This window comes from Lagenorhynchus albirostris, chromosome 18, assembly GCF_949774975.1.
Source record: "Lagenorhynchus albirostris chromosome 18, mLagAlb1.1, whole genome shotgun sequence".
NCBI lineage: Eukaryota > Metazoa > Chordata > Mammalia > Artiodactyla > Delphinidae > Lagenorhynchus > Lagenorhynchus albirostris.
Window position 1 is genome coordinate 75,611,890 of NC_083112.1, and position 26,389 is coordinate 75,638,278.

Genomic DNA, 26,389 nt, shown 5'->3' on the forward strand with positions numbered 1-26,389 from the left:
GACAAATGAACAGCAACATGATTTTACATATGAATTATTTAACAAATACTATTTTTATCCTAGAAGGGAAAGACTTAAGGTAAAAATCAGCAGCAAATTATTAATTTACATTTATTAATATTATTCATAGAAATGCATAGCCACAGGAAGTGAAGAAAATTTGTATCTCATTTTTTAATTAGTTCATGTCATAGGACTCTGTTAATGACACAATAGAAAACCATTAAAAATTAGCAAGTAGATATATATGTAATAAACCTCATTAAGCCTTTACATAATGTTGTGCTTCCCTCTGGGTTGTGAGAGATTTTGTGGTTTTTAACCCCTGAAGGTAAGTGCACAGATTATAAAAGTCCCACTTAGGGATGTAGAACTTGCAAGAGGTCACTTAGTCAGATTCTATCTTCACGTCTAATTGCCGTCTCCTAGACGTTAGAAGACACAAAACAGTTCACAAACCTGGAGTTGGGGGGTGGTGAAGAGGATGGAGTCTAGATTCATGTCTTTTAAATACCAAATCAACAAGACTTTTCTCAATAACGGGAAAAAACACACACATTATTTTTAACCCCATCCTGAGTTGTTCAGGTCGTAATCACCGGTGTCTTAAGTAACACTATTTTCTAAGGATTAATTTCAATTAAGGAATCTTCTTGTTAAAAATCTGCTGAAAGGAAGGGATTTTGTTCCAGGACGAGGATCCTAGCCCATAGGGAAATGACTTCAGACTGTGATCATCTGTCTGTCTGTTCACACGTTCTGGGAGCTTGACATGGGCTGATGGGAGGCATGCCTGTTTACTGAACAGGGATGCCTTAGCTTCTCCCTTGCTCGATCCTTCCATAAGGGCAGAAGGGAGAAAGTGGGGCTATATATGCAAGCCAGGCCACGTTTTAGGGGGTCTAAACTGACAGCAGGGTGTCAATTTAAAATGCTGACCACCCCTTAAGTGCAGCCTACCCGCAGTGCCTCAGGTGTTGCTTTCCAGTGGTGTTGGAAGAGTCACATTATCCAGCTCCCAGTAAATACTTAATCCAAGTGGACCCTGAGCTCTGAAGTTTCCAGATGTCTTCCGGGTGTCAAATTTTCAAATAAAAACCACAGAATAATTTCCAAGTGTATTATTAGATCCTCCACCAAACAATTTGTTTTCAAAGACATTTAAGCTGACAGAGAGTGTGTGCCCTTTTCTAGAAGCCTGAGTTTTGCACCTGTTATAGAATAGTACCATTTTCCCCATGACACCCAAAAATAATAATTCTGGGCATAAGATGTCTTAGTCCATTCTGGCTGCTGTAACAAAATGCCACAGACTGGGTAGCTTATAAACAACAGAATTCTATTTCTCACAGTTCTGGAGGCTGGAAGTCTGAGATCAGGATGCCAGAGGGGTTGGGTGAAGTCTGTTTCTCAGGTCACAGACTTCTGGCTGTGTCCTTACAGGGCAGAAGGGGTGAGGGAGCTCTGTGAGGTCTCTTTTATAAGAGCACTAATCCCATTCATGAGGGCTCCACCCTCATGACCCAATCACCTCCCAAAAGCCTTATTCCAAATACCATCACTTTGGGTGTAGGACCCCAACATGTGAATCTGGGGGACACACATTCAGACAGTAGAATAGGATAAGCCTGTTTGATGGCTCGAGGCATTGCATCGTCTGGCCACCCTGAAGTCTAGGGTGACAGTCCCACGCTCTTCCATGACCCCTCTCACCAACCATTCAAACCCATGTAGGCAGGTCTGAATTCAGAGTAACTAATGAGTCCGGGGCGCCTCACACCCTGTGTGATTTCAGAGCAGCAGAGCATTTTGAGTATGTTCCCAGGGCTTTACAGTGTTTGAAAGGGTCTTATCTGAATCCGTGAGATGTGAATTACATCTCAAGTCTGAGAATTCATCCACAGTCCGTCTGGCATTGCTCAAAGGCTCTCTCTTCCTTTCCCTTCCCAGGAACTGATGGAGGTGTGGTGCTCAATTGCCCCCCAAGTTTACAAAAAAGTGAAACCACAAGTCTGATACACTGTGATGACATTTGTCCCTTTTCTCAAACATGCATCTTGGCATTCATACACTGACTCCATCAGACCCTCTATGTAAGTGCATTGAATGCACTGTGCTGGGCAGAGATTAATTTACTAATTTACCAGTTTTAGACTCTAAAGGACACCCATAGTCTTGTCAAACAGGGACTAATTTTACTCACGGGGAATTCTACCCACTTAGATCAGCATTTTTCCCCCACTTGCATATTATAATATATATGACCCTTTTTAAATAATAAAAATTCATCCTTGACTCTTAACATTTCTTAAATTATTTCACTATAATGTTAATTAAGTGTATACACATATCATTACTGTCAAATCTCTTTATCCTATTAGCTTTTACTACAGCTATAAAATCAGAGCCAATTTACAAATTGAGTGAAACAAAAACCTACAAAAGCAAGAAAACATTAAAATTCACAACATTTATGTTAGGTATGATTTTCTTTAGATGAAATTACTGTTGAAAATATGAATCTGGTACTGACTCAAATGCATGAACTTTGGTACGGATCTGCCATCTTGTACCTTTGATTAATCCCAGTCTATCACTTCTATTTGAACTGCTAGGCAGCCTACTCTACGATGTCAAATCACTTAGCTGTTTATTGGAGGAAAGTGCCTTATTTGAATATCAAATCCATCTACCTCTTTCTCATTAACCTGAAACAATATACACAATATTACCTGTGTCAATCTGCTTGTAAATAACATACGAAGTCAGAAAATTAAATCTCACTGAGCGCTAGCTTAAAAAGTAGGTATTCAAGTGATCCAAAGCACATACAAATAAAAAAGCAAAAAATTTTAGGCTGTCCCAAGAACTTGAGGACCCCTGAAAATACATATACAAATCCCAGTTTCCAAAACATTTAACTGTTGTTTAAACTACTCACTACTGCCCTTTATATCTTACTCTGAAATTCAAAAAACGTCTAGACCTTCTTCTTGCATAACTTTCTTTAGTTGTAAATCATATATAAATCCTAGTTATGTTATAAGTCTAGTGTGTTGCTCAGTATTTTGAAATCTTCTCGTTACTAAGGAAGGAAAAGACTACTGTATATTTTTATAGGGCCACAAATTGTGAGAAGTACTTTCCTTTAACATTATCTGATTGAGTCATCAGGATAATCATAGTTCAGAATGTTTAGGGATTTTCTCAAGTCAAAGAGTTAACCATGACGCAATCATAATCGCCCACATTTATAGAGCACTTGTTACATTTTTAGGGCACTCTTAAGTAGCCCAGATCCGTCAATTTGAGGTAGATGATCACCGTGCACCCACTTTACAGGTGAGGAGGCTGATGGGCTTGCTCAAGGTTACACAACCCCAGATTCAGGATCCCAGCCCGGGCGCCCTGGCTAGAGAGTCCTGGTTTGTCAACCATCCCACCCCTGTTCACACCAGAATCAAAGTCCCCGTGGGTGTGTGATTCCCTGTTAGAGAATGAAGTTCAGTGTCATTCCTGGTGCTTGTCTACATCAAGCCCCGTGGAAGTGCCTTCTCTCCCCCTTTCTACCCGGGGCCCATTTCATTTTTCACCTTCACCTCTGTGAAGTCTCTCCAGACCTTCCTCCATACAGCCCCCTTCCCCAGGTAAACAGTGAAAAATAATTTTTCAAAAAACCTCCCGCTCGTGGACCTACCCCATCTCCATGCCCCGTGCAGCATGTCAAGGCACTGACGTCATTGGCATGTCTAAAAATTCCTTTAAAAGCAGGGTTCAGTCATTTTCATGGCACACAGAGGTAGCGCCACGTAGAGCCCAGAGGTTCCTAGGTGTGGAACACTTCTTACTTTCCCAACTATAGCTCTTGCCGTCTGGTTCTGAAAGAGAATGTTTTCATGTACAAACACTGGTCTATACAACATGCCAGAAAAGAAAATAAGTAAGGAAGTAACTATCCGAAGTGGTGGTATGGGCTGTAGATACACATCTTTTAAAGCAATGGGGAGCACGATTTAAGTTAAAAGACACCAATAAGACATCCTTTAATCTCCGAATAAATCAGGATCAATGAGACCTGGGTGAAGCCAGCTGACTCCAGACCCACACTGCCAGTGGCATCCTTAAGCCCCAGAGTCACTTCTCTTTATGAAAAGAAATGTTTCCCTTTCGATACCAAAGCTATTTTGTGTTACAAAATCATTATTGCCTTTTTAATGATAATATTTAACTTGTTGTGAAATAACAAATAATGGTAAGGGAAGCTGTAATGGTTTTTGTTACTACAAATAGGACATGAAATTTAAAGAATGACAAAACACTGATTTAGATGTTTTTACCGTGCTAGATAACATCGCAGATACTTTTTTATTCCTCACCTGTTACTTGACCACAACTTAAAAAACATTCATAGTTGTATTTGGTCGCTCTTCTAAAATAGTAAAACTCTTTCACTGCCTGTGACAAATATGACTCTTGTGCCTCATAACCTGATACATTGAATAAACCTAAATAAAGCAGATTAAACATCATTAGTCAGGGCATCCTGTCTTCATCTTCTGATCCATTTATTGTCTCACAGATCAGTTTTTTAAACTACCCTTTGAACTTCATTGTGTTGAAAGTAGTGACCTATCAAATATCCTTACACAGAATTTTAACCTTCATTTAAGGCACAACCTGTGAAGATTCTTTGTGTTTTTTTAAAATGGAGATCAATAATGTTAATATTTTAGCATCTCATTTATGCCGTTCCAGCAACTATCTTTCTATACCTATTAGAGTTTACTCAATACCTATTAATCTCTGTACTACAAAGTTTCATGGGATCTCTCAAAAGGAGAGTGTATTCTGAGCATTAGTCTGATTATTGCAAACATCAGTCAAATTTTTGCTTATCAAGGAAGCTTGGAGAGCTCTTGGTGGTGGATTCAACAATGGTGTTCTGTACCTACTACATTACTCAGGACATCAATACCCTCATTAAGAAAGTGCTTTCTAATGCTTTGTGTGTATAAGTTTCACCTTTTATAATGTGCTTGGGAATTCAGATATTTTTAGTAAACGTCGAGAAGCTTTGAAAGGATAGAGAGCATTTTTTTTTTTTCAGCGAAGCCGTGACTCAGGGGATTTGGGACATTTTATGTCAAAATCGCTCCCCACAAGCCTAATTCAGATCAGCAGCTGCTGAAAGTCACTCTCAGCAGATCGGGCTGCTTCTATGGAGTGACTCAATCTCTAAATCTTTCCTGTTAACGAAGGTCTTAGCAGAGGGTCACACCTAGTGTATATTTTTGGTCATTATGAAAAGCTGCTGAAAAGCGTTTAGGGTTGAGGATAACTATAGCATAGGTGTATTTTGTGCTTGATAAGAGGACAGAGCGTGTGGTCACGACAGCATGAAAATAAATACAGCACATGCCAGCCGGCTGCAGACGAGCAGCATCAACTGCAGGGTGGGGATTTGGATTCCGTTTTTACGCTTCACTGTTTTGTTCGGAATTGACCTCCATTTATAGATACAGATGTAGATACTTGCATCTTTCTTTTAGATGAATTGAAATTTATTATTTCATAATAATTTGTTAATGACACATTCTATCATTATTCTTTTTGTACGTGCCTAGAGAATAAAGCATGAAGCCTTGATTTCTTTCGTCTTAAATTGTATTACTTCTGTCATTTTCCTAATACTGCTAGAACCTCAGAACCTCTGAACTCCACGTAACCCCTCCTGACTTTTACAGTTAGGGTTGGCGCGTTGTTCTACATATGACTTAAAGTCTATAAGACATTTTCCAAACGCATAACTTGTATTTACCCATGGATTTAATTCCAGTGTCCTTAATCCTCTCTTAAATTTCCTTTTTTTTTTTTTCATCTAGGATCATTTTCTTCACCTTAAAAAAAATAGTCAAGACCTGTGATAGCAAACTTCCTCGTTCTTGTTTGTCCAATAGCACTTTACTTCACTTTCATTTTTAAGGGATTTTTTTTTTGAGTCTAGAATCCTACAGGTTGAATTACTTCCTTTCAGTACTTTAACTTGTGATTCATTGTTTGCTGGCTTCCAGTATTTCTGTTTAGGAGTCAGCTTCCATTCTCATTGTTGCTCCTTTGAAGGTATTGCATTTTTTCTTGTAGATTTTGAAAACATTTTTCTTTGACCTTTGGCCTTTTTAATATGATCTGCCTTCTTTTCTTATTGTTGGTGGTGGAGTGTATTTATCGTGCCTTTTCCAAACTTCTTAATATGTATGTAGGTGCCATTCACAAGTTTTGGAAACTTATCTCTGAATATTGCTTTGCCACTTTCTTTATATCTCTTCTATCAGTACTTCTGCTACTCCTTTTCTATTTATGTCTACTCTTCTATTTTTTTATTTGTCCATCTTTTTCTCTGTTCTTTTAAACATTTAATCACAGGTATTTTAAAGTCTTTATCTGCTAACTCTAAACCTGGATCATCTGTGAATCTGTTTTCTCTTTTGATTTGGGGTAGGTTTCCTTGTCTCTTCCCATGTATAGTAATTTCTAATTGCACGCTAAGCATTGTGTGTAAACCAACACTACTGATGATGTTTTCTACCTGAGGCAATTCAACACAGCATCCACTGGTGGAGAAAACAGAGGAACTAAGAGATGTTAGTGAAAGAAACACACAGATTTCACGCAAATCCCAATGAGAAAAAGAAGTAAAGAGGAAGATGATATAGGGACGCTGGTCTTTGGCATATATCAGGTCCTGGACACCGGCTGTTGGGCAAATGACAGGCACTGTGGGGTAATAGGAAGAGGGACTCTGGAACCAGCCCGCCTGGTTCCACCATTTTCCGTGTGACTTTGGGCAAATGATTTAACCTCTCTGTGCCTCAGTTTCCTCATCTGCTAAATGCTAGCACCGCTTTGTAGAGCTCTTGGGAGCATCGCATGAGTTAATATTTGTGAGGGGCTTAGAAAAGTACTGACGCGTCTTTAGCATTCTGAAGTGTTTACTAAATAACTGATTTTATGCACACCCTCCACCCGGCTCTCCTGGCTCACTTCCCTGACAGTAGAGGCAATCTGGCTTCCACAAGAGTCTCCCAGCAGGAGGATTCTGACTTCCAGGTCATTCCGTGCAGTCCTGGAGACAAGGGAGAAACCCCTTTTAAGGGGGGTATACTGCTTTGGCCACTCACTTTCTATCAGTGCCTGGAGGTTGCTTTGGGGATTGGACGGTCACAGGCCTGTTTTGCACACTGTTTGTCAAGGCTTCAATTGGGAGAAATTCCTTTTGCTAATAACCAGCCCAGAAATCCAGTTATGCACTTCAGGTATGGGTTTGACCCCCAGCTTCTGTGTTTTAACATCGTTTCTTGACAGTCAGCCCATTTCTGTGATTCTAGGCTTTAAAATCTTCTTCCTCAGGTAAACAAGAGGCTTGGGTGTCCCGGTGAAGGTGTTGGCTTTCGAATTGTATGGAACACGGATGGCCTTGCTGTTTTCAAGTGACTCTCCTCACATAAGCCAACCACCGTGCCCTGCTTTGTTTTATTCTCATTTATCTTGATGGAAAGGATGGAAGTGATGTGGGAACAAAGTAGTAGGTGCCCTGAGGCCGTCTCGTTCCCTCTGAATTCTCCCCAGTAGTCCCGTTCTGATGTCCAGGATCTCATTTTGTGAAACCAGCACACTCACTACGGAACTGACGGCCAATTTGGTTTCTGCCACGTGCAGCTGCTCCAGATGACTGTCTGATGGCAGAGCGCAGAGCCCCCAGCCTGCAGCCTGCCACATGCCCTAGCTGTCCCTGGGGGCAAGCTCTGCCTCCCCTCAGGGACCCCAAGGAAGCCAGACCGAGCAGCCAATACACTTGCACGCGGTGATGCCCTCCTGCAAAGACCCCTGAAGTTCCCATGTCTGTGGACTCCTGGGGCTAACGCATGATGGTCAGAGTTGGGGTCACATGACCTTAAAAGGTGTTGACTAGTAACTGTGCGTAGACAGAGGGGTGGATCCTGGAGTGGGATGCAGCTGAAGAAATCCAGAAACATCTATTATAGACAGAATTACAATCGTCATATATTCAATGAAGAAAAAGTCCAAGATGTCGTAAGAATGTATATAACAAGAGAGGGCAAAGGGCAAACAGACATGAGTCTTTCCTGTACCACTGGAGGTACATCGCCTGTTCCCCAGGGTACTTACCCTAACTGATTTCCAAGTTCCATTCATCGTCCTAATTCGGCAGTTCACAGCCGACCTGCATTGGATGCCGTTTCCCAGGGCAGCAGAGCCAGGAGGTTCTAGAGTGGATGTCCAAGCTCTCTTTCCACCCCATCAGAGCCTTGGCGTCCAGGTGTTGCTCTTATACTTCTCATTCATTCACAGTATTTGGTGCTACTCTTTTTACCCCCTGCTTCCGTCCCCCAGGTAATCCATCAGCTGAGGCTGTCCGAGAATGAGAGCGTGGCCCTTCGGGAGCTCCTGGACTGGAGGCGGAAACTCTGCGAGGAGAGAGGAGACTGGCCACAGATCCTGCACCACGCGGAGCCCAGGGCACCTCCGCCACCTCCGTGCAAGAAGCCCACGCTCCTGAAGAAGCCCGAGGGGGCCTCCTGCGGCAGGCCGCCCCCCAAGTTCTGGGACACTACCCTGTGATGGGCCCCAACTGCAGACTCACTGCCTGGAGATGCCAGGTTCACAGACAGAGGCTGCCCCTGGTACATGCTAGGGGCTTTGTCCGCATCTACACGAAAAGCACAGGACAGCCCAGTTAAATACACGAGATTCCCTGAGTGTGTGAGTGTGCGTGTCTCTGTGTGCGTGTCTGTGTTTTCTCATCCGTTCTGCGGGGATGCACTCTGATCTTCAGGTTCTGTGGTCCTAGGGCCGTGCTACCCCGAGGTAGCGAGAGAAAGGCCGGACAAAGTGTGGCTGAGCAGGGAGAGGATGATGGAGGAGGGGGACCCCTACACCGCAGAGCTGTTTTTATAGGGTCCGACCACTTGCATCTTGCCCTCCAGTCATTTTACTCTCATACACTCTCCAGGACCTAGGTTTTATTTCTTTGTAGGTGTTTGCGTTTTATTGGAATTACAATCCTGTTAATGATTTACATGTTTGTTATTGTATTTTATAATTTTATGCAATGGGTGGTGCTCCCTTTCTTCAAAATACAGACTTTAAAAAATCATTTCTAGAACTTTTCTTTTCCTACATACCTGGTTTTTTTAATGTAGAGTACCGAAAAATCCCGAGGCTGTGTTGCTGTTTTAGCTTCACCGTTCCAACCTCTGCAAACGTACGGCTGGAGTCCGATGTCTTGTGTTTCATTCACTGATCAGGAGACGGTTCCTTCCTGTGCCCTGTGTTTCCAGGCACACGGACTGTGAGCTCTTTATAGAAATCTCATCCCCTGACTTCAGTAGAGGTTACAGGAAACGATGCAGCACCCCCTTAAATGCATATGGCTTCAGAGTCATAGCTGGGGGTGTGCAGGGGGCGTATCCATTCAAAGGTCTACGCAGTACCAATAAGCATGCTGAGATTTGCTGGTCCGAGCCGTGGTGCTGCCCCACAAGACGCTTGTCCTCTCTGAGCTCCACTGCATGTCTCACCCACTTTATGTCCTCAACCCTCCTGTGATGCACCCGCCTTGCTTATCCATGTGCTTCTGTTGGCCTCAGACCACGGTGTCTTGCTCCTTGGAACTTTGTTTTCATACCAGCCTTGGCAAAGTTACTGTGCCAATAAAAAGGTACAACTCTGTTCTTCTGTGGTGTTATTTATGTGCCACTGTTGTTTTCCACAAACACTTCCGTTCCTGGATCAGATCAGTAGGGGCGAGGACACCTCTGTTCGTGTGTTCTTCTCACAGCATCTTGCAAACTTTAGGATCTACGGTTTGTTTTGAAAGAAAGATTTTTATGGTTATTCCTACATAACTAGCAGGTGGGCCTACGTCAGTTGTAGGAAAAATATGTCAATTATTTAGGAATACTAATAGGCCAGTAAATCAGGAGAGGACTTCCGTTGAGAAGACGGCGTGTGACGCTCACAGATCCCACACCGAGCCAGGGAGGGCCACACGGAGAAGCACCTGGGTGCGGCCAGAGGCAGAGGAAGCAGGGGAGCTGGTGGGCTGGAGCTTTTCCTGGGGTTTCATGGGCAGGAACGGGCGAGGCGGGTGTGCATGTGTGGACTGACGGGCTTGGATGGTTTCAGCCCCTCTCGGGCACAGAGGCTGCCCCTGGTCCTCTGGTTGCTGGCCCCTGGCGGGGGGATGTTGGCCTGGAGTGGGAGAGGTGGACGAAGGCAGTGGATGGGCTGTGGGCTCTGGAAGGGTCGGGGTTGTCTTCTATCTCTGGGACTTGGCCAGCCCTGGGCGGGGTAGTTCCTTCAGCCTCAGCCAGGGACAGAAGTGGAAGCGTCAGAATGCAGAAAATTAAAAGACGTAGTTGACACGTGGTTAAGTGGCGACAGGACTGATGTCGCCCAACAAGTTCAGGGGGGGCCGCGTGGACAGCCACCCGGCCTCGCTCCCTGCTCCTTCTTCGCACTCTCGCCGACATCCAACCTCCTAACCCCAGTCCCTAAGTAACCGCGACACCAATTCCCTTGAGACACCTGCTTCCGTGGCCTTCACACTGACCTTGGCTGCGTTAGAAGTGGGAACTGGATTTCTCCTGCTAACACACACGGTGTTTTTATTTAGACCAGAATGAAAAGTGAACCGTCCAGGCATTCGACTTGTGAGAACTGGTTCCGGATGTGCATTGAGCACTTGCTGTGACTGTTTTAGTTGCTTTGCATGTAGTATTCCAACCCTGACACTGACATATGCCTTTCTGATAATTCTCATCTCCTGGGTACCGACCCTGAAGTTGAAGCTCAGAGCTTTAAGGAGGCTGTCAGAATATAAACCCTCATCTTTATGGCTCCAAAGCTCGTGCCATTTTAACTTGATAGACAGAAATTTTATACTTATTGTATGGAAGTCTAGCTTGAAAAACTTCATTAAGTGATCTTTTGGGGGGCACACCGCTGTGGGAAACGCTGATGGACGCCTATTGCAGGGAAGGTGTACATGAAGCAAGCCACCCAGGCACATAGGAGCCACGTGACACACCCTCTGTTCTGTTAATCTGGTCACAGTGTGGGGCCTGTGTAGTTATAACCTGACCCTGACCATCACCTGCTCAAGCATCAGGCAAGAGTAAATATTTAGTCTGTCTAGTAATCCCTTCGTCGCATCTAAGGTTGTTCATCTTCCAGAGCTAAAGGCCAAACCCCTTGAAGATTTTCTGACACACAGTCTCCTGACTCAGTAAGTACAGCCTTTTGCGCATTGCTTTCTGCTCCCCACAGTGGAGAGATTTCGGTGTGTGTTCATCAGTAGCTTACAACCAGCTGATTGTACCTGTTCCACTTATATGATGGAAAAATCAACTCAGACTCAAAGCATTTCATAGCCAGGAGAGTATTAACAACATTAATAGTCAAAATAATATGAGATAAAGTCCAAGTCTGTGGGGATATTAAAGGTGCTCTCAGAGTGGTTCTCTAACAATTACAACATTGTTAGGATAATGAACAGGGGTGCTATTCTGGGTAATAAAGCACGGAATGTTATTCCACATAAGCAAGATTTCAACAATTGTGTATGTTTGCAATATATTTAAAGGTGGTATTTTAATTGCTATCAGACCATAAGGTATGAATTATGATATATCATCAGGCCTGAGACCTTATGTTTAGCGATATAATTGGTGTGAATTATTACCCTATGTTAAGACACTGCCCAGTCTTATTGCTTTAAAAAAATGCTTTATGAGAGGGCTTTAAAAACTACTATCAAAATGTTCATAGTGGGGCTTCCCTGGTGGCGCAGTGGTTGAGAATCTGCCTGCCAATGCAGTGGACACGGGTTCGAGCCCTGGTCTGGGAAGATCCCACATGCCGCGGAGCAACTAAGCTCGTGCGCCACAGCTGCTGAGTCTGCGCGTCTGGAGCCTGTGCTCCGCAACAAGAGAGGCCGCGACAGTGAGAGGCCCGCGCACCGCGATGAAGAGTGGCCACCGCTCGTCGCAACTAGAGAAAGTCCGCGCCCAGAAATGAAGACCCAACGCAGCCAAAAATAAATAAATAAATTTATTTTTTTAACAAATGTTCATAGTGGGTTAAAATGATTTAAAATTCATTTTCCACAGTGGAAAAATATATCATTAGTATTCTTAAATAGTGGCATATAATTTAGTAGAATTATGCTACCCAATGAAAGCAACAGCCAATTAAAATCTTAGATTTGTAAATGAACCTCACACAGAAACATTACACAACTTGGACAAAAAGTATATTCTGAATTCCATAGTCTAGAAGGTTGGATAAATATCTGGGAAAATTCTATTCCTGTCCATTTTCAGCCAGACATCAAACTCAACTCCTATCACAGTAAAGGACATGGAAGTTATTACATAATAGCAATCTACAATGGGACACATTTTACCCCCTGGCTATTACTCTGCACTGCTAATTTTGTCCCAACTTTTAAATGTATGTCTTTAGTTAGAAGTTAAAAAGTTTTATTTTGATTTTGATTCTCATTGGGAAATTCTCAACAAAAAACATTCAAAGCTGGAAAAACAAACAAACACGGTGTTCCAAGTAAAAGTTCAATGTAATTTCATTACGTTTTTCAAATTGCTTATAGCTTCACATAAAAATCCAGGTAATGGAGATGAAAGCCATAATATTTCTATTTATTGTGCAATGGTACATACTCCACAACGTTCATGGTTTCCCAAAACAGTAGCACTGCTTTCAAAAAACTGAAAAATATATTCTTTATCCCCGTTGTACTTCCTTTACATCTTATTCCTAAGCAATGACTTTATCAAACAAATTCTACAATGTTCTACTCATATGAGTTACAAAGTTACCCACCTAGCAAAGGGTTGTAACATGCTGAGTTACAGCCTGGAAGAATTACCTTTGTAGTTTTTCTCTTTACCTAAGTACCCTGGACCCCCGGGATGTTCCATTATTGTGGTTTCAGTAAGTTTCTCTAAAATCCAGGATGCTTTGTAAAACTTTAAAGATGACTTTTTCAAAGGATAAGTCTTATTGGCTTGCCTATAATACATCTCTATCACTGTTCTAATTTCTCAGATCACTTTTCAGATTTTTTTAAAAAATCTATACCTAAAATATCATTTTTGTATGATCTGACAACACAATATAACCTGAATTTTATGTCGTTTACCAGATCATTACAATGGCAGAAGAAAATCTTGATGCTTTCTCATAAGAAAATATCAAAGGTGAATAAATCTATGCATTTATTTCAATTTTTGTTTTATAATAGGAAGGCATCAGATGTGTCTTCTCTTTCCTTTGAATTAGTCATCGACAGACATCCTGGCATATCTGCTAGCTTGCCTTTTCCTACAGCCCTAGGGAGCGTGCGTTGCTTCAAAAGAAGGCTCCAGAGCTGGCCCAGATGACATTTTCCTGATGTCACCCCTTAGTTTCTAAAGTCTAAAGAAAATGAAAGAGAATGAAACTATTGATAAATTCCAAAGGGGGAAGTTCAAATCTCTAAAGAAAAATGGAATAAAACCAAATTCAATTGGAGGTTTTGATCTTTTAAGGTTTCTGCAAACAAAGAGGCTGGAGGTCCCTGATCTAAAACAATGGGTTGAAAGTGTATAAATTCTGTCACATTGTGAAGAGTGGTTTTCTTACTGAACCTATCTTGAGGGCTCTATTAAGCTGAATCGCATCAAACCGGGTCTTGTACGATAATCAGAACGGGTTCACCCAGCAAATTCCCTGTTGTGGTACACCCACATTATTGTTGAATAAAATAATCAATCTTAATACTGCAAAATATTAAGCATTTTGGATACTTTTTTATATAAATAGGCTGTACATACATGTGTGTTTTAGGGGAAAGCGTTCTTCAGAAAATTCTGCATTTAGAGAACTGTTGTCATTCCCTTGGGCTCTGAAGCTGTTATAAGGGGATAACATTCCATATTTTAAAAAGCAAGAAAAGTTGCCTAGCAGAAGAGACGAGAAGCCACAGGAAATCCACATAGTCATGACCTCAACTCCTGAAGGCTGTCAAGGGCAGGGAAATAGGGAATTCAAGGTGACAGTTGCATAACTGGGCACCAGGAACGTCCACCTTCCAGCCCCTGGTGAAAGGCAAACCCTACAAAGATGGAATGCTTAGTGCCCAGAGCATCCGAAAGCCAAAAGGTGGCTCACAATGACTCTAAGAAAAACCTCATTAAAGGTCCAAGTTTGGTAAAGTTGCAGGATACAAAATTAATGCACAGAAATCTCTTGCATTCCTATACACTAACAACAAAAGTTCAGAAAGAGAAATTAAGGAAACAATCCCATTCACCATTGCAACAAAAAGAATAAAATACCTAGAAATAAACCTACCTAGGGAAGTAAAAGACCTGTACTCAGAAAACAATAAGCCACTGATGAAAGAAATCAAAGATGACACAAAGAGATGGAGAGATACACCATGTTCTTGGCTTGGAAGAATCAATATTGTGAAAATGACTATACTACCCAAAGCAATCTACAGATTCAGTGCAATCCCTATCAAATTACCAGTGGCATTTTTTACAGAACTAGAACAAAAAATCTTAAAATTTGTATGGAGACACAAAAGACCCCGAATAGCCAAAGCAGTCTTGACGGAAAAAAATGGAGCTGGAGGAACTAGACTCCCTGACTTCAGACTATACTACAAAGCTACAGTAATCAAGACAGTATGGTACTGGCACAAAAACAGAAACATAGATCAACGGAACAGGGTAGAAAGCCCAGAGATAAAGCCACACACATATGGTCAACTAATCTATGACAAAGGAGGCAAGGATATACAATGGAGAAAAGACAGTCTCTTCAATAAGTCTTCAATAAGTCTCATCACTAATTATTAGAGAAATGTAAATCAAAACTACAGTGAGGTATCACCTCACACCAGTTAGAATGGGCATCATCAGAAAATCTACAAACAACAAATGCTGGAGAGGGTGTGGAGAAAAGGGAACCCTCTTGCACTGTTGGTGGGAATGTAAAGTGATACAGCCACTATGGAGAACAGTTCCTTAGAAAACTAAAAATGGAATTACCATATGAACCAGCAATCGCACTACTGGGCATATACCCAGAGAAAACCATAATTCAAAAAGACACATGCACCCCAATGTTCATTACAGCACTATTTACAATAGCCAGGTCACAGAAGCAACCTAAATGCCTGTTGATAGACGAATGGATAAAGAAGATGTGGTACATGTATACAATGCAATATTACTCAGCCATAAAAAGGAACGAAATTGGGTCATTTGTAGAGATGTGGATGGATCTAGAGACTGTCCTACAGAGTGAAGTAAGTCAGAAAGAGAAAAACAAATATCATATATTAACGCATATATATGGAACCTAGAAAAATGGTACAGATGAACCGGTTTGCAGGGCAGAAATAGAGACACAAATGTAGAGAACAAACATGGACACCAAGTGGGGAAAGTGTTGGGGGGCGGGTGCTGGTGGATGAATTGGGAGATTGGGATTGACATGTATACACTAATATGTATAAGATGGATGACTAATAAGAACTTGATGTATAAAAAATAAATAAAATAAAATTCAAAAAGAAAAAAAAAGAAAGAAAAAACCAATAGGTCCAAGTTGCTACATCTCCCAATTTCACTCCCGACAGTTGGCATTTGGCCTTCCTTAGTGAGCAATTGTCTTGAGTCTCCACCTACGTATGTTTATTAATCAAGTAGGCTAACTGATTTAAAAAACAACCACAGAATCTACTGGCTTCACACAATAAACCTGTATTTCCATTTTCATTTTCTCCCTGAAACCCCAGTCTTCTGCACATTGACCTCAAGCAGTCATCCAGAGACCAAGTGTCCTTCCATCTCCTGGCTGCAACCTTCTCCTGGTCTTTGGAGGTCAGCCAGTGGATGGGATCGGAGCCCAGAGAGTGGTCCATGGAGGACTCATGGCTGGCCTGGACGTGACTCTTGTCAATGGCTCCATGGTGTCACACCTGGGGCTGCAGTCCCATTAGGCCTGGGCCAAGTACCAGCTCTTTGTGTCTTCCTGTTCACCCATGTCCCCGGGGGTCTCAGTGAAGCCCCTTTCATGAAGCCCGGCACTGAGAGTTAGCACGCACCCCAGACCCCGCTAAAGGTGGGGAGGGGGACTTCCCCTCTGCCCAAAGGAGCATCAGTCTTCCTTGGATTCTCTCTCACACTTCTTTTCATATCTTTAGCCTTGCTGAGGGCCCAGGAGACAGCCAGCCTGTTTTCCTTCTTCTCCCTTGTAAAGTCGGCGTGTGTTATCAAGTGTCTCACGCTCACAGTGGCGTCCCAGTCACTGTCATCCTGAGGTTTAGTGGAAACGAGGAAGAAAGCGTCGCAATTCAATCCCCTGTAACAGAGACATCCTTAAAAGTATGTAAAATATGAAATGTCCTCAAATGCTCCAAAAGTCTCCGCTAATTCGGAGGGGTCTTACCCCCACGACACAGCTGAAATGTTTTGTTATCAACTGCAGTGTACATGGCCCCCTTAAGGATTTTCCCATTTTTATTCTCCTGAAGCTAAAGAACTCATGACACACACATGACAAACTCTCCTCGACACTCCCTGGGCAGAATGATGCCACCAAAAAGTTTCTTCTGGGTAAAGCTGGGAGCTGAGAGTTATCATCTGCATTAGACCAGGAAACCGCTAAGTCTCACGCCCTCTGTTCTCATGGGAAGCACCTCATGCTTAATTCCAAACGTTTTTCTAGGCACAAGTGTCCACCAAAACTTTTAATTTCTATATGTGTACACTTGAGTCTGGCTTCAGAGAGAGTCAATAATGAAAAAAAAACACAGTCAAAATTGTTGGTTTTTTTTTTTTTTTTTTTTTTTTTTTAGCTGTACGCGGGCCTCTCACTGTTGTGGCCTCTCCCGTTGTGGAGCACAGGCTCCGGATGTGCAGGCTCAGCGGCCATGGCTCACGGGCCCAGCCGCTCTGTGGCACGTGGGATCTTCCCGGACCGGGGCACGAACCCGTGTCCCTTGCATCGGCAGGCGGACTCTCAACCACTGCGCCACCAGGGAAGCCCAAAATTGTTGGGTTTTTTGCAAGAGCATTTCTGTTAATCATTGCTTTCTTTTACTCTGATTTTGGAGGCTGTGATGCTCATACAGGTGATGATTTTTACAGATATAACTTACATGTCACTAGTTTTTGGTTTTCAGCACAACTCCTAGTATTTAAATAGTCATTTGCTTTATGCTAGTTTCCAATCATACTGATATTTTCACTTATAACTATTCCTGGTTTAAAGTTTCCATCTAAAATTTGTTTGCAGGTTTTTAATATTAAACCTAACACCAAATTGCTTTGAACTTCCATCTCTTAATCAAGAACAAACCTTCCCCTGGCTCCTGTCAAGCCATTAATACCAGATGAAATGAACACAAATTCGCTCTTGATGAATTTGATTGCCACGGGACCTGTGCTTTCAGTATCATTTCCACACAGGAGAACACCATGAAATATATTACCCTAAGAAGGACTCCACTTGAAAATCAATCATTGTAACAAATATTCCGAAACTGAAAATCGCCCTTTAAAATATTCGACCAATGTTTACTTGCTGAATACTTTCTTGTTTCCTGTGGTTTTTAAAATTTATCTCTACTGATGGTCTCTTTATATCCTGTCCTCTTTACAGCCTTTACAAGAGTACAGGTGACATGTCCCAAAACTTTTGTTCACCTAAAACTGTAAACGGGAGCACTGGTTTGATGAGAAGTGACACCACAGCAGGTGTAATGGGCGGTGTTCCCCACCGCCAGCTGCAGCGCCGTCCGCGGATCCACTTGGAGTTCACGGAGCTGAGAAGGGCTGAGACTCCATTCCTCTCTCCAGCCAGATGAAGAGAGAAAAGAGGGAGCCGTGGAAGGGAGGTGTAATTGCACCCTCATCTTGGATTCATCATGAGCATGAGAAGGAGACTGAGTCAGGTAATGCGCTCACCTGCATGTTTCAACTGGGAAATAGAACCTATAGTTTGGTACCAAATTTCACAGAGAAGCCCACTGACATTTTCCATGTATTTTTTTTTTTTTTTGGCGGTACGCGGGCCTCTCACTGTTGTGGCCTCTCCCGTTGCGGAGCACAGGCTCCGGACGCGCAGGCTCAGCGGCCATGGCTCACGGGCCCAGCCGCTCCGCGGCATGTGGCATCTTCCTGGACCGGGGCACGAACCCGTGTCCCCTGCATCGGCAGGCGGACTCTCAACCACTGCGCCACCAGGGAAGCCCGAAACATGTATTTTTAAAGCTCCTCCTCTGCCTATGTGGTCTTGTTCAAACAGACAAAATTCCTGCTAAGAGGTTACAATGTAGTGGGGAGAAAAGAAGTCAGACAAATAATTCCACATACCCGCTATTTCGAAAATAATGTTGTCAAGTGTTATGAAGGCGAAGTGCAGGGTAGTATAACAAATCTAAAGGAAAACTTAACTTATTTAAAGGAGTCATGGAAGTATTTTCTAAAGCAGAATTTATACCGAGACATAAATGGGCAGATATGGGAGGAGGAGAAGAGTTCTGAAAACTGTTCAGTGTAGTAAATACTTATTAGTTACCTTCTATTTGCTTATAAGAGTCTCTCAACCAAACCAAGGTGTACAATACAAGTTATTAAGTGATTTTACACTTTCTTGGGTAGTTTTCAATGAAATCATTTTTGTGGTAAGTAGATATTTAATAAGATATAATACTAAATTTTAAAAAAGGCATATGACTCGATTGCCATGTAGCATATAGAAAGCCCCAGAAATGGGAAAGAAACTCAGATGTACTGTATTCTTCTAAATGCCTCTTCCTTTCCAGAAGCTCTGAGTTCTCTGCACACACCTTCATTATAGCTCCTGTCATGATTTCTAACATTTCTACGGAACCGTGGGGACTTAAGCGACCTTGATACTCCTCAGATTCTAGCAGAATCTTTGGCACACAGAAGGCAGCAACCTACTCCTCATGGACGAATACATGAAACAATGCACACATGAATGAACGAAAGCCAATGGAAGTGTTTTCAAGGCATCAGACTGTCAAGATATCCTGCTATCCCAAATCCCTATACATAATATAAAAATATATTTTTTTCATACCTGAATCATTATGTAGGACTTTTGCTGGACCAGATAATGTGAGAAATGCCAGAAGCCTAGAATAGAGGGACAGTAGAATTGCAAAAGGGAACCACAGCCTAACACGGATGCAGGACATACAGGACACCTGCCACAGTACGTCATGGACACACATGGTAGGGTCTGGGGCCACCTTGAAGGGGCTTAATGGGATAGTCCAGCAGGAGGAGCCAGACACATTAACCCATGATGCCTCTTTTCCCACTACCGGCCACACAGAATTGATAGCATGAGAATAATCTCAGGAGGAAATCACAGCTGCACACTTTACCCCTTCCCTCAGGTGGCAGCACAAACAAATTCAGCAGAACATCTAACTGCCACAGCACCATCGAGGGTCACAAAGGATCGGAGAAACGAAAGACAATAACTTCAACAACATAAAGAAATTTTGCCCAAAGAACAGTCACTGGGACAAGCAGAATTATGTTGATGTAAGTAACGAGTAGATAATCTGGGGGACAGCTTTCCAGCTTGGCAGGTGGGGTGATGGCTCTGGAGCTACTTACGGATTCTGGAGGTGTCTTTGTGATTTTTGTTCTATTCAGCCAAAATTCAGATTCTTTAACCCATTTAATATCCTGGGGAAAATCTGGGAGAAACTAGCTGGTGTTGGCTGTTACCAGTAGAGTAATTGGTACCAGAAGTAGGATGACAGACGCTCAGGGAAATAAGAATCTGAAATGTCTGATCTGATCTGTTAGACTTGAAGGCAGCAAAGATTCCTCTAGCACTGAAGGATGGGACACTGGTGTTCTGTGGCGTCCAGTGATGAAGGAGACACTTAAGAGTCCCCCAGAGTTGTGGGAAATGAAGCGTCCGTTCAAGGAACGGCTTTGGCTTTGGTGGGCTATGCGGCTGCTGTCACAAACGTGGCAGGATGAGGAATACAATGGTTATGGGCTGTGTGTGGTCATTTTCAACCGTTAGAGATCACAAAGGTAGATGATGAAAACCTTAGGGCTTTTCATTCTCTGCTTATGGAAATAGGAGACCAGGAAACTTCGCTGTTTTCAAGGATAGCTTATCTTTTGTAGCCATACGGCAGATGTAGTACAAATCAGCATCTGATCATAAGTCTGGGGTTTGCAGGCTCACTTAAGGTTAAGGCATTGGCCACAAAAATGTGAGACCCAAAGTACTAGAATGGGTACGAATGGGAGAAATAAATTATTCTAAATAACCAAAGACCCCTGAACTCCTGAATGACCCTCTCCCCTCCTAGCAAGAGATGCCTATCAGATTTGCAAGCATTCAGAAGTTATTAAAAAGTTATAAAAATGTATCTTTTTAAAAAAAGAATGAGAACGATCTCTACAAACTGGTATGAAGTGATTTCAAAGATCCACCATCTCATGGCAAAAGCAAACTACAAAAAAATACGTGGTATGCTATATTTTATGTCAGAAAAAAGGGAAATAAGAGTAAAAAACTCAAACCTAGTAAAATATTCCTGACGGTCCTTGATTTAGGATGATTTGACTTATGATTTTTCAACTTTACAGTAAAGCACAAATGATACGAATTAAACCATACCTCAAATTTTGAATTTTATTTCTCATGAAGTTGGGCAGTAGCAGTGGGCCACAGGGTCACAAGGATAAACAACCAATACTCTTACAGCAATTCTGCACCCAGACAACCATTCTTTTTCACTTTCAGTACAGTATTCAATAAATTACATGAGATATTCAACACTTTATTATAAAATAGGCTTTGTGTGAGATGATTTTTCCCAGCCGTAGGCTAATGTAAGCGTTCTGAGTACTTCTAAGCTAGGTTGGGCTAAGCTGTCATATTCAGTAGGTTAGGTGTATTAAATGAATTTTCAACTCACAATATTTTCAACTTACGAAGGGTTTATTGGGATGTAATCCCATCATATATCAAGGAAGATCTGTATAGGGTGTTGGCAGAAGTGAGCTCAAAGAAATAGAATCAGGTATAATAAATCCGAGTATCTTTTTTATATAATTTTGACACATCTAAGTGTTTTACATATTAAAAAGTAAAATTTAATCAAACTAATAAAAAAGTGTATCTTGAAATTCACTACAGATACAAATGAACCAAGATGCATATCAAAATAATAATGTAATCATATATTAAAGGAATTAATTGAATGAGTATTTTAACTGTACATGTCTAATAGAATAGAGTCCAAAGACGAAAAGAATTTCAAAGAAACCTTGAACTTTACTTAATAACTCTGTTGATAACTTGGTATTATGAAAATAATTCTGAAGGACTTTGCTTTCATGGTAGGATCAGTCCAATGAATTGACCTATTAGTGTTGGTGGGAATCATCAGAAAAGAAGGGTACAAACATTGAATGAGGAAATGTGAGAAAGAATTCTGTGGTTTCAGATTTGATTTTGCTTTCAGAATAAAACATTTAAAACAAACCCCAGCTCTATCCAGTGAAGAAGTCACCTAGAAATAAACCCTATTAGCAGTGACTACACCAAGCACACAGATCTAGGTTTCTAATTGGCAAATGTCACCCCTGGGGCAGAGAGAATAAGAGGTGAGCCCAGGTGTTTTTTTGTGATCAGAACGCAAGGAAGTGCTCACATCAACACAAAACAGGAGCTGACCAAATTTGAGGCTCTTCTATTAAAACTAAAGAAGAAACACTACAAGAAATGATATAGGTAGTTTACATTTTAAACAAATAGTGGAAAAATTTTAAACCTAAAAAAGAAAACTAACCTAAAGCACTTTGTGACTAAATCACAAAGAGGCAGGACGCAAAACATCAATAAACAAACCCAAAGCATGGTCCATTACAAGCATAAACTAAGAATACCGGAAATCACAGTAAATGTGAACAGATTATACTGAAAGGACAGTGAAATTCAAAATGCACTTGACAAAAAAAGAAGGACGAAATTAAATAAGGAAAGGGAAAAGAAAAGAAATCCAGTTTGCTGAAATGGAACTCGCTGTCAGAGTATGTTGCCTTCTGTGAAAAATTCTTTCAAGTGTCATGACCCCTAATCCACTCAACAATGAAAGAAGGGTAATATAAAGAAGTGAGTATGATATGGAATGGCACATGTGAATGTTGTTTGTGGACTACGCAAACGTTAGCTGCCATTATTTTACCTAGAATTACTGCTTTGGACTTAACTGCTTTGTTACTCACTTTTTGTAGCTCTTGGAGCAGCTAAAGAATACTTAACTTTTGCTTTTCCTAATACTTAACTTTTGCTTTTCCTAAGAGATCTTAGACAGCTTTGAGGCAAAGAAAGAAAAAGAATAAATACGGTTCCTATCTGTTATTCTACTTTACCCCAGGAAAGATAAAAACTAAGAGGCCAGTCCCTACGATGTGCTGAATGGAGGGGTCTGATATCCATTCATTCCTAAGGAGTATTAGGCTGAAACTATAGGGACCCAGGTTCTAAGTCCTGGCTTAGTAGTTAGCTTGTCTTTTGTCAGTGTGTGTGTGTGTGTGTGTGTGTGTGTGTGTGTGTGTGTTTGGGAGGCAGAGAGGTGAGAGGATGTGTAGTAAATTACTAAACAATAATTCTAAAATGTTATGATTCTCATCATAATTGGATAATTGACATTTTTGAAAAAAACACAATAGACTCGCCAAAAGATTATTTTGTCCCAACCAGAAAATATAAAAGCGAAAATATAAAAGCGATGTTTAGTAAATTACTAAACAATAATTCTAAAATGTTATGATTCTCATCATAATTGGATAATTGACATTTTTGAAAAAAACACAATAGACTCGCCAAAAGATTATTTTGTCCCAACCAGAAAATATAAAAGCGATGGTCGACCACTAAAGGAGAGATGGCCTGTCTCTGGTCAGAGAGAAGAATGAAACACATCCAAGGTACATAGTCAGTTTAAAAAATATATACATGTTAAAGAAACAAAACACAAAAGTGACTTCAGGGATTCACTGTGCTGGAAACACGAGCCCATTGTCTTCAAAGGATGCTCTGACACTTATTCCCAAGACGTGGCATTTCTTTTTCTATGATGAAAAAAATGATTTGAAATTGTAAATAAAACCCTCCCCCCTAATGATTTGACAATGTTAGACCTTGTCTCGGGCAAGCCCAGGGAAAAAGACAAAGAAACACAAGGAATTCCGAGCGCCAGAGTTTATCAAAGTCAAGACGGTATCTTTTTGAAAACTGCAAGTAAGGTTTAAAAGATGATTTCATAGAAAAGAACATCCAACCTGACCAAGTGCGGGTGTTAGGAGGTCCTGAAATGCACACTTCTTCCTAGTGGGGCCACACATGTGGATCCTTTGAAATCTAAAATTGTGGCAAGAACGGTGAAGCGGGAATTTAAAGAATTGCGCATGAGTCTCCATAAAACCTAAGAGGTTCCTGGAATCAAAGCAACTGAAAAGACCCCTAAGCTGCTGTCTCATCGCACACTTTAAATACATAGGCGGTTATCAAAACAGAAATCAAACAAGGCAGACGACATAACTTTTTTTTTCAAGTAAAACTATTATGTGTTTGTTTTGTATATACTAATCTTTCCCCCTCATTAAACTGGGGGAAAAAGAAAAGTAACAACAACAACAAAATGAATGGCTTCCTAAATAACAATTCCAAAGAGAATACCTTAGGTCTTTGATACAATCAAACAATTCACATTTTTGAGAATTTATTACGTGGTGAGCCTACAGTGGTTCCAGGGTTTACAAAAACCGAAAACTCCAGAGCTCCAGGTCTTGAATATGTAACAATCTGGACCGTTGAGTAAAAGAGTAGCAGCAATAAGACTTAAAGCCTCAAAATCTAGCCATTATGAGAACAGGTGGCTTGGAGATAATACTAAATTAACTCTAAGACATGGAAGGAGAGACAGGTGCTTCTCCATCTCACCATATGCCGTCCAAAACGTAGAAAAAGCAGAAATAAAGTCAGACTGACGAGCTACCTTAATGTAAAATCTTGTTTTACGTCTGGAAAAATTCTTAAATTTTGTGTGCTGGATGCCAAAGGGAACATCCCTTTGAATAGACAATTAAAGAAATGCATTAACTCATGTCTAACAGGAACTAACGTAGTGTTGGAGGTCATTTATACTTCAAAAGCAAACAAACAACATGGAAAAAGAGATCAGATTTGCGTTTACAGAGGTGGGGGAGGGGAGGAGGAATTGGATGAAGGCGGTCAAAAGGTATGAGCGTCCAGTTATAAGATAAATAAACACTAGGGATGTAATGTACAAGGTGATAAATATAATTAACACTGCTTTGCATTATGTATGAAAGTTATTAAGAGAGTAAACTCTCAGACTTCTCATCACAAGGAAAAAATATTGCTTTTCTTTTTCTTTTATTTTGTACCTATAGGAGATGATGGATGTTCACTAAACTTACTGTGAATGTAAATTTCATGATGTATGTAAGTTAAATCAGCGTGTTACACACCTTAAACAGTGCTAGGGAGTTCCCTGGCTACCTAGTGGTTAGGATTCTGAGCTCTCACTGCCGTGGTCCCAGGTTCAATCCCTGGTCAGGGAACTGAGATCCTGCAGCAAGCCGTGCAGTCAAAAAAAAAAAAAAAAAAAAAAAACCACTTAAACAATGCTGTATGCCAGTTATATCTCAATAAAACTGGAAGGAGATTCTTTTCCCATACTGGTTATCACAGAATATTTATTTATTTATTTATTTATTTATTTTTGCGGTACGCGGGCCTCTCACTGCTGTGGCTTCTCCCGTTGCGGAGCACAGGCTCCGTACGCGCAGGCTCAGCGGCCATGGCTCACGGGCCCAGCCGCTCCGCGGTATGTGGGATCCTCCCAGACCAGGGCACGAACTCGCGTCCCCTGCATCGGCAGGTGGACTCTCAACCACTGCGCCACCAGGGAAGCCCCAGAATATTAAGTAGAGTTCCCTGTGTCCTTGTTGATTATCTATTTTATATACAGTAGTGTGTATAAGTTAATCCCAAACTCCTGATTTATCCCCAAAGAATCTGAAAAAGAATGAATATATGTATATGTATAACTGAATCACTTTGCCGTACACCTGAAACTAACACAATATTGTAAATCAACTATACTCCAATATAAAATAAAAATTAAATTTTGAAAAAACTACAGCCCTATTTAAAAAAAAAAAACTGGAAGGAGGAAAAAAAACAACTAACGAGGGAGTGAATTATTTTATGCCATCATAGGTTTTTTTAAAATGTTACCTTTCGGGGTTTCATTCATGCGTTCATTTTAACTCGCCCAGGGCCCTACCTGTGTTTCTGTGCCCGGAGCTGGCTTTTGTATGAGAGGCTGAGGGAGTCTGGCCATCCACACCCTGTTTCCCTTTTTGAGTTAATCCCAACCTCAGTAGCAACAAAAATGCTCTCTTTTTGACCAGATGGAAATCTGAGGCCAGTATTTCCTGAGACAGGCATTTCCACCCAAGGGTTCATTGTAGAAAGCTTCAGATTAATTCTCTTCAGTGGATCAAACCGGCCCTGTGGGAAGCAGGTCACCTCCCTTCCCTCTGTATATATTATTTAAAATCAGTTGAGGGTCACCCCCGGCCTGTTTCCATGAGGTCATTTCTTGTTCATCAGCCGTGGAGATGTTTGCCCACAAGCAGTGGTAAAAAGCACAAAGGACAGACGGCCCTCAAAAGGAGAAAATAAAACACAACTGAGCCAACCACATAGTTTCCATGTCACAATCCCCAGAGCTCACATTCTGTTCTTGTTGATTAGGAAGCAATATAATGTAAAGTCCTGTCACCATGGCTATTAATAACTTGGAAGGCATCCAGACCCACACGGGTACAGGGGAATATTCTGTCCTTAGTAATCACATCAGTGTCTGGATGTTTTCTCTCTGAGACCAGGCCTCTGTGTCTCCTGCAAGCCACGTGTGAAGCTTCTAATTTTCCAGTCACACATAAGCCCTGATTAGTGGTGATAAGGACCAATTTTTTTTAAGAGACTTAAAAAACCACAAAGAACTCGGAGTTCCAAAACACTCCATTAGCACTTTCCAGTCCTGTTTTAGAAAACCAATAGGAAAAATGTAAAACGGAGTGGGTTGGAAAGGTTTTTCAGCGAAGTAGAGTTGTAATTTTAAGTGGGAGTTTTGTATTGAAACCCCCCATGGCAAGCATGATTAAGAGAAGCTTAGCTCCAC

The 26,389-nt window shown here is 41.4% G+C and overlaps 1 protein-coding gene across 1 annotated transcript in view; it reads left to right on the forward strand.

Moving 5' to 3' along the window:
* The window catches only part of MYO16 (myosin XVI), a 427,643-nt gene extending 417,893 nt beyond the window's left edge, over positions 1–9,750 (forward strand). The window contains exon 35 of the mRNA XM_060128880.1: positions 8,413–9,750. Coding sequence (XP_059984863.1) covers positions 8,413–8,640 — 228 coding nt within the window. The 3' untranslated portion in view covers positions 8,641–9,750. The remainder of the gene's footprint in view (positions 1–8,412) is intronic.
* The last annotated feature ends 16,639 nt before the right edge of the window (positions 9,751–26,389 follow it).